This window comes from Fulmarus glacialis, unplaced genomic scaffold (assembly GCF_000690835.1).
Source record: "Fulmarus glacialis isolate BGI_N327 unplaced genomic scaffold, ASM69083v1 scaffold12313, whole genome shotgun sequence".
Lineage (NCBI taxonomy): Eukaryota > Metazoa > Chordata > Aves > Procellariiformes > Procellariidae > Fulmarus > Fulmarus glacialis.
This window is the reverse complement of record NW_009202330.1, coordinates 1-9,225: the sequence shown is the minus strand read 5'-3', so window position 1 is coordinate 9,225 and position 9,225 is coordinate 1. Positions and strand designations below refer to the sequence as shown.

At 51.5% G+C, this 9,225-nt stretch overlaps 1 protein-coding gene across 1 annotated transcript in view; it reads right to left on the bottom strand.

Annotated features, from left to right (window-relative positions):
• Positions 1-8,743, bottom strand: part of MAP2K2 (mitogen-activated protein kinase kinase 2) — a gene marked incomplete at its 5' end in the record, with an annotated part of 9,322 nt that extends 579 nt beyond the window's left edge. Inside the window, 9 exons of the mRNA XM_009574251.1 lie at positions 1,293-1,338; positions 2,026-2,087; positions 2,953-3,017; positions 3,908-4,121; positions 5,472-5,596; positions 5,692-5,743; positions 6,172-6,249; positions 6,925-7,071; positions 8,533-8,743. Coding sequence (XP_009572546.1) covers positions 1,293-1,338; positions 2,026-2,087; positions 2,953-3,017; positions 3,908-4,121; positions 5,472-5,596; positions 5,692-5,743; positions 6,172-6,249; positions 6,925-7,071; positions 8,533-8,743 — 1,000 coding nt within the window. The remainder of the gene's footprint in view (positions 1-1,292; positions 1,339-2,025; positions 2,088-2,952; positions 3,018-3,907; positions 4,122-5,471; positions 5,597-5,691; positions 5,744-6,171; positions 6,250-6,924; positions 7,072-8,532) is intronic.
• Between the last annotated feature and the right edge of the window lie 482 nt (positions 8,744-9,225).

Genomic DNA, 9,225 nt, shown 5'->3' with positions numbered 1-9,225 from the left:
CATGCTGACCACGTAGTCAACACACCGGCATGGGAGCAAGGAAGATTTCAAGGAGAGCAGAGCCTGCACAGCCCCTGCCTGCGAGCAGACCGAAACGCTGCTCTGTACGGGCCGGCAGACGAGGTGCACTCCCCACCGTCCTCGCTTGCCCCTGGATGGCAAACCCTGCTCCCCCGGGAGCAGAAGGTAATGGAGAAGCACAGGCAGGACAGGACTACCTTCACACAAGGACACAGGCCACCTCCTTTGCAAGGGCTACGTGGGACCACCCAGATGTAGCTCAGGGGCTCAGCACGATGCTGAGGAGTCAAGCTGAGGTTAACATGGTTAAACTGGGCTCACAGAATTGTTTGAGTTGGAGAGACCTTAAAAGATCATCTAGTTCCAACCGCCCTGCCATGGGCAGGGACATCCTCCACGACATCAGGTTGCTACGAGCTTGCAGGGACATCCTCCACTAGATCAGGTTGCTCAGAGCTCCGTCCAATCTGACCTTGAACGCTTCCAGGGAGGGGGCATCCACAATTTCTCTGGGCAACCTGTTCCAGTGTCTCACCACCCTCACAGTAAAGCATTTCTTCCTAATATCTAATCTAAATCTACCCTCTTTCAGTTTAAAACTGTTATCCATCGTCCCATCACTACACTCCCCGATAAAGAGTCCCTCCCCATCCTTCCTGTAGACCCCTCTGAAGCACTGCAAGGCTGCTATAAGGTCTCCCCAGAACCTTCTCTTCCCTAGGCTAAACAACCCCAACTCTCTCACCCTGCCCTCACAGCGGAGGTGCTCCAGCCCCCCGATCATCTTCAAGGCTTGAGCAGCTCCATGTCTTTCTTATGCTGAGGACTCCCGAGCTGGACGCAGTACTGCTGGTGGGGTCTGACCAGAGCAGAGTAGAGGAGGAGAATCCCCTCCCTCAACCTGCTGGCCACGCTGCTGGTGATGCAGCCCAGGATACGGTTGGCCTTCTGGGCTGCGAACGCACATTGCCGGCTCATATTCAGCCCATATATTCTTCTGCCCAGCTCGGGAGGTGAAGGTTTGTCCCCGGCACCTTCACAGACACGGGACAGCCGGGTGGTTCCCATCCTGGGCTCCGCATGGGCTAGATACCATCACTACCTTTGAATCACAGGTGAGTCACTCCTTCTCCCGGGCTCTATTTGCCTCATCCTAAGCTCAGCTTGGGAGTTTCCAGCCTTTTGAGCAAGAGAGGCGAAGAGGGACAGGGCAGCAGTTTGCAAATCTGGTGTCACCCCACTGTAGAAAGAAAATTGCTCTCCCCACTTACCATCAGCATCTTCAGATCTGCCCGTTCTGCCGGATTTTTAATTAAGCTGAAATGAGAAGAACAAGAGAGCAAAACCAACGCTGAGACATTTCATCTGGGAAACCGGTTATCTGGCTGGAGAGGTCTCCAGCTTCACCAAAAACCACTTGGCCTCCTAGCTGCTTTCCCCAAGAGCCTGGCAGCATGGAAACGGCTCAGAAAGCATCGTCTCCAACAGCCCAGCTCCTAGGGAGAGCTGCAGGATCCGTCTCTTCTAGACTGTGTGGATGAACTGCGCCCTGCACATGGAGAAAAGGACCTAATGCTTGGCGGGGGTTAGTGATGTTTGTGATGTCTAATCTCTGTGATTTAACGGGAGCTGCGGCAGCATCTTCAGGTGTCCCCCCACCACATCAGAAGGTCTGGAAGTCGATGGTGTACGGCTGGTGCCTGCAAGGCTGTGGGGTGACTCACAGCCCCAGCAATCTGCTCCACCATCCCCCTGCCAGGCTCATATTTAGAAGGTGCTGGGATACTGCAAAGCATCACCACAAATAAACTGCTTTTAGTTCAACCCTTCCCAAGGCAGGAGTTCCCAGCACAATGCAAGATCACACTGCAGCCAGGGAGAGAGCACCTACAGAGCATGAAGAATATTGCGTTATGCTGAACGTTTTGGGTGGAGCGGCAGCCTGCAGAGGTGTCAGGGAGTACATACAGGCCTCCATCTTCAGCCATAAGATGAAATCCTTACCATTTATTTACAAACTCCTGGAAATCTTGTGTGAAAACTCCATTCGGCAGCTTGGGAGGTGGCTGCAGAGAAGAGAAGGGTTTTCTGCATCACTGTGTGTTAATGGGTCAAAAAGCAGAGTGTCACCTACAGTCTTTAATGAGCTGCAGAAAAGCTGCACCCTACAGCTCTCCTCCTCCTCCTCCTCCGAGCTGCCCTTCGCAACCAGGGAGCTGCTCCCTGCCATTTCTTACCCTGCAAACTGCTGCCCCAGCACCACGTGCAGCTGAAGGGACCCCACGCTGAATCACTGCCAAAGCTGGGAGACTGAAATTGCAGCGTCACAATTCCAGATCCAACCGTGCAAATCCCAGCTCTGGCAACGCCTACGGCGGACAAGGACATTCCAAAAACGATAATTGGGGGTCAACTCCTATCACCTTAAAAGGGGAAGTCGCTCTTTCCACTTGCTGGTGGGATGGACCCTACCTTTAAAGTCTGTTAGGACATTTCGGCCTGGGATTTTAGCACCGGTCACCCCCATTTAAAGGATTTTCATCTGAGAAAACGTGCACGACCTCAGCATCTGTGCAGAGGGAGCGTTCACCCTTTGCTGATCTAGGGAGGAGCACGTTTGAAACGGCCGGTTGCAGAAGGAGCAGGTCATTACAGCCAAGAGCTCCCCTCACTGCTCCCCTCTTTCCAGGGTATTATGAGCCTCCCCCTGCAGAACCTTATTCCAAAACCAGAGATACTTTTGTGATACAAAGAGATGGGAAGAGGGAACAGGGGAGAAGGAAAGGACGCCAGTGCAGCTCAGAGGGGCTCTCTATTGAAAAGCCCCTGTTGAAGCAAAGGTTTCGCAGCCCACCCTGACTCAGCAGAGTGGACACGACACTGTGGTACCTCAGGGAAGGCCGGCAGAGCCGATGGTAAAGAAACACCCACCTCATTAACTATATAATCCAGCAGTTCAAAAATGGCCATCGCAGGCCGGCTGTCCATCCCATGGCCTGTGTGATTAAGATGACAAAAACAGTGGTGAGAGGCTGTTCAGGGACAGCAAGGGGCCTCATTTCGTGTGAAAAGCATGTGTGCTGTGGGACTTTTGCTGGGAGAGGCAGAGGCAACCCACTTGGGAACTGACTCGCGGTTGAAAAAAAACAAAGAGAAAACCAAAACGCATTCTGAAATTTCAGATTTCTTTCACCGTGCCTATAGTCCAGATTTATTTCCTAGCTTGGAGCATTTGGAGAGTACCAGACCATCTGCTGTGGCAGGCTGGCAGTGCTTCTAGAGCCTTCTGCTTCCAAGCAAATGGCTCGAGCAGAGCCTCCTTCAAACCCCTGTGCCAGTTTGGTACTTCTATGAGAGCTCCCAGCAAAGCTGTTCCCAAAAAGCTGCCCCTAGCTTGAAAAGAACCTGTTGGCAGCACAGGCAAAGCCTGAGGAGCAACATGGGCTGTGACAGTGTCCCTCAAAGCATCTCCTCCAAGGGGTCCACATCCCAAAAGCCCGCACCATCCCCAGCACGGGGTGCTTTGCTGTGTGGCTTGAGCCTTCCTGTGGGACACAGCAGGGTCTAAAGGCAGATAAACTGAGCTCTTCAAAATCTTAATAGGCCCTGGTTGGCATCCTGAGAGCAATCTCCTCACCTCCCCATGCAAGGCCAGAGTCCCGCCTGCACTCATTAGGAATTACAAACCTCCGCGGTTCAGTGGATTCTGCTGGAGCATTGACACAGCTCCATCTGCTCTGCAGAGAGAGGCCTCCCTAGAAACACTCACCTCCCCGCCACAACCTCATCCACAACGGCCTTTGGCTAACCCAGCCACACCTAACAAAACCCGACCCCTTCTCCCCCACATCTGCGTGTTGTTTCCAATGCATACGACAGCCCCTACCACTGACGGGGCGTCCTGGGGGCCTGGCCCGCGGCGAGATGCTGTGAGACTCTCCCTCTGCCCCGTCCACCACAGGACGGCCAAATATTGCTTCCAGTTCCTTGGAGTCTGGCGGGGGGATTGGGTACCTTCCGATAGACAGCTCCACTAACGACAGACCCATGCTCCAGATGTCGGACTGGACCGAGTAGTGGGTGCCCTGCAACCGCTCGGGCTGAAAGGAAAGACCACAGAAACACACACTGACACAGAATATCAAAGTCATAAATATCAGGCATTGAAATTAAATAGATGAGACTTGATATCCTGATGGCCTCTCCATCTCAGCTCTCCACCCCTCCAGGGGAAGGACTGTCCCAAAGGCGTCATGTGCAAAGGGGATGCAAAGGAAAGATCATGTGCAAACATAAAGCACTTGGCATGCATCTCATCAACAGCTACAGTTGAGCAGCATTTACAGCTGCTTTACTTAGGAGACAGAGTACACAGTAGGAATCTCTCTCTCTGTATGCTGAGATCTAATGAACTCAAATCATTAACAAAATTTTTCCTGCTTATTCCGGTTAATACCCAAGAGGAATCTGAGGAGCAGAAAATCCACTCTAGGCTCTTACCATTGAAAGAAAAATAAATAAATCAATGCAAGTCATCCATACCAGCAGCTTTGAGTCAGCTGTGCAGACCCAGTGGCTGAGTGCAAAGGAGATATTATTTTTAAATAGCCACTGTCTAACTATAACTGTACTTGAATAACCATTCCCAAAATATGAGAGCAGCTCAGACCTAAGCACAGAAGTGTAGTCTGATGGCTTCCCTCGTTCCCAGCCACGACACGGGGCAGGGAGAAGACCTCCACCTACCCTCTGCCTTTCAGCCAGCAGGACCTGGGGACTTGGAGCCAGCCAGGAGGTAATGGTATTGTTACAGGCACTCTATTATCTGCAGTTGAGCTGATTGTGATTCTCACTTAAAGGAGAGGCACAATCAGCTCTTCCTGCAGTTCACTCTCACTGGCTGACTCCAATTTGGCTTTAATTTCCCATTAGCCTGTACCGAAACCCAGCTGCACTAAACTGGTTTTACCCCCATTTTGCCAGCAAGTGCACATGGTCAAAGCAGCCGAGGTGCATGTACCAGCATTTACATCCCCTCCACACTCAGTTTTTTGGATAAAGAGCTTTGCATGCAGAAAAAGATGATGTTTTTGAATCCACAAACACTCATCAAAATAAAATATGGAAGTATTTGTAGGATCTGAAACGTCTTTCCCTCTAAGTCTCTGCACTTCCACATGCACCACTGCTAGCCGGGCACAGGTCGGAGCCGACAGGACACCAGCTCCTCAAGAGGACGCAGAGGTGTCTGCTTCTCCGGCACGGGAGAGTGCCTCTGGGCTCACCCCCAATATGAACCAGGAACGGGGCAGTCCAGATGAGGATGGAAACACAGAGCAAAACCGTGAGCGAATCGGACACTACACGCTGACTCTAAGAGCAGAGTTGAACCCAAATTGTCAAAAAAAACCCCAAAACAAACAAACAGCTGAAAGTTGAAAGGAACTTACGGACATGTAGGACCGAGTTCCCACAAAAGAGTTTGCCATGGAGTCAATGAGTTGACCGCTGACCCCAAAATCACACAGCTTAATCTCTCCTCGAGAATTAACCAGGATATTAGAAGGCTTCACATCTGACAACAGCAAGAGAGAAGAGTATAAATGCGACTCCAGGTAAAATACAGGGCACTTGTACTGCAGGTAGTTATTTTTAGGTTCCTCCTCTCACCTCTGTGCATGATTTGGTGCTTCTCTCTCAGATACGCCAAGCCTCTCAGAACCTAGAAGGAAACCAAAGACAGGATGAGATCAGAGCTGGGAAGGGAAGCGCATTCCCTTTGGCAGGACACGTTGCATAAACTCCGGGTGCTGCCACGCTGCAGCTTGGCGAGGAAAGCCGCCCCGTAGTGTCCACGTGTTTCAGGGTTTGCAGTTTATCACCAAGTCAATCACAGATCTTGGGTTAACTGCCCGAGAAAGCTTCTCCCAAATCTCATCCAGGAGCAGTCAACACCAGCCAGTGCAACACAAGGGGTCGGAGCTATGGAGAGCGGTTGGGAATATGCTTTCCCCCTCCCCTCTCGCCCTAGGTCGGGATAGGAAAGCATATATGGGGAAACAAAGAAAGCCTCCCAGGCAACACAAGCATTATTCCCAAACCGTGCCCAGCAAATCCTTTCTGGAAGCCTGAAGAGCCACCGTAACTCACCGCTATACTGACTTTCCCCAAGATCTCCTCAGGAATTCTTTTGGCTTCTTTCAACACTTGATCCAAAGAGCCGCCATCCTAAAATAAAGAACAGCAAAATGACCAACACGCCAATCCCCGGCAGGAAAACAGAGCAGCTGGCTGTACAGGCAAGCATGCCCAGGGAGGGCAAGTGGTGTACAAGCAGTACATAGCATCCCAGCTCAGCTGTCTGCAACGACTCGGCATCGAGCACACTCCTTTTACAGGGGGGAGAAAAAAAAAAAAAAAAAAAAGATATCTGGTGATCAGAGCTCAAGCTTCTCACTGAAAGCTATTTTAATGCTATCTTCTAACAGCTCTACTTCTTACTATTAGTTCTTAGCTTCCTTTCCATCAGTGGTAAATGCAAAGATGCTACTGTCAGCGCTGATCCGGAGGGGCAACAAGACTGTTCTCCGCCAGAGCAACAGAAAACACACACTGTGCTTGACGGCAAGCTCTGTAGGGCGGCAGGTTTACAACATTTCCGTTTGGCCAACCCCCAAACCTCTGCTTCTGCTTTCCAAAAAGTCGATCTCTCTGTCATTTCGATGCCTAAGCAGGAGCGTGCAGCTCCTACCAGGAGCAGAGTGGCCTTGCTGCAGCCAGAGCAAGGAGCCATCATGACTGCCAGCACCCTAACCCATTTCACCTGCAATTTCAGGTCTCGGGGAGATGCAATTCAGAACAGTCCAGGGAGCAGCAGTTTGCAGAGGAGGAATGGGGACTCACCATGTGCTCCATGCAGATGGAGATCTCTCCGTCGCTGTAGAAGGCTCCATAGAAACCCACAATATATGGGGAATTACACTCATGCAGCACCTGCAGCTCTCGGATAATCTGATTCCTGATGGCCGGTTTGATTTCTAAATGAATCAGCTGCCAAGAAAGAGAAAATATTCAAGGTGTAATGCCTGGGAAAAAAAAAAAACCCACAACTTACAGGAACCTGTGAGCAAGTCCTGAGTGTTGGAAAGAAACAAAGTCTTCCAGGGAAGCTCTGCTTTGGCGTAGACTTTTTACCACTTGCAGACTAACATGAAGGATAAAGGGAGAGGTAGAGCCCTGTGCAGCCTGTTAGCGACTGAAGCAACTGCCGGCCATGTAACACGCGGCGATCGCGCAGGATACAGAGTGGAAAGACAAATCAGAAGTTTGGTGCAGATCTGACTCAGCAGATGGGAACATTTTCACAAGTTCTGTAGGTGTTGTAAGAAGAGGTGCTCTGATATCAAGGAAACCACACAAAGTAAAAAAAACCATGAAGATTATGCATGTGAAAGAGCAGTTGCTTTATTCCTTGTGTTCCATGTAGAGTCAGTTAACACAGCTGTGGGTAGGGAAGCCAGAGGCTAGAAAATACAATGGCAGGTCAGAAAAAAGAGCCACTGTTACTGTAAGCTCTAGGACACCCAACCCCAGGGACATCTGTCCTTCCTGCAGACCTACAAAGGCCGGTCTCTGCAGGAAGGAGAGCAGTGCTGCAGCTTGCCCTCGCTTCAGTTTCTGAACACGAAGCTCCCAACAATCTCAAAACCACCTGGTGACACCCAACACTCCCAAATCAAACGCCCCAGAAGACACTGAGAGCTCAGCTCTGAGTGAAGCCACCTAGAGATGCGGATTTGCTCATGGAGACCCACTAAACCATCCCAACAGCAGGTGAGACCAGAGACTTTCAAGGAAGCTGTCCTACAGATGAGCAGTTGCACTGTTCTCACCGAGTGCTGCCTTTTCTAATGGGCAGACGAAGCATCTCCTCATTTTCTACTACAGGGCAGCACAGTAGAAGATGTTGCCCATAAACCCACGTCTGAGGGGAACCACTGTCACAGCTGCTCGGAACTACCTTGGGGATCTGTTAAATGGGTGGTGAGGGGCGAGGAACATGTTTGTTCCAAACCCATCCTTCCACCTGCCATTTCCAGTCCTCGTTAGCCCCGACCTAGGATCCTCAAGAGATCCCGCTTCCTGCTGCTTCTATCCACTTTAGCTGAGTTCATAAAACCAGCTTCACTGGAAGAAGAAGAAAAAAAAAACCCAAAACCTTATGTTTTCGCACAAGGCGCTCCAAGCCCCAGGGACCTGTCACAGAGAACATGGTCTCTCCTGGGGGAGGACGCGGAGACAGACGGGGCAGCTCAGGGATGAAGCGGGAGAGGCTCCATGTAAAACCTAGGTGGGGGCAGCTGGGACCATGGTCCCGACCCAGGTGAGCTGGTTAGGATGCAGATGGGTCAGGGCGGAGAGATCCCAACCGAAGCCGGCTCTCCCGGAGCCAGGGCGAGTGCCAGACGCTCCAGCACAGCACCACAGCCCACTCCTCCTACCCCCAATTACCTTCCGTGCCATAACGAGCCCCGAGGGTTTGTGCTGCACTTTGGTGACCACACCACCATTGCCAGCCCCCAGTTCGGAGATCCTCTCAAAGTCATCGTCCTTCAGCTCGCCCACTTTGGCTTTCTGGGTGAGGAAAGCTTCCAGGCGCTTCTTCTGCTGCTCATCCAGCTCCAGTTCCTCAAGCTTTTTCTGAAGGTCCACCAGATTTGCCCTAGAGATGGGAGGAGGAGACAGGAGGAATGATCAGGACACTGTGAGGGCAGCGCCAGAGAAAGAGGTTTTTTTTTCTTTTAGGGAAGCAGAGGGAAATAACTGAAAACTGTCGTCTGACACATACTCAGCCCCTAATATAGCAGCGAGACTAAAGCAAAGCTCTGGAGAGAGGCAGGGCTCAGCTCTGGTGCTGACAGGGTCACACGGACAGGGAGACCCATGGTGCAATATCTGCCCAACACGCACATCTCCTCTGGAGAGGAGCTTTAGTGCAGTCAGCTGTTTTGGGAAAGCCAAGGAGTAGGGAAAATCCTTCAACCCTTAAAGAGGCAGCACAGCTCAGCCCGGAGAGAACGGCAGCACCAGCAACCTCTCCCTCTCCCGACATGGGAAGCCAAGCTTGGGTTTCACTGCGAAACACGAGGAGGGCTTTCCAGGGTGTCCAGCAACCCCCTGCTCCGTTACATCCCCCCCGCCACC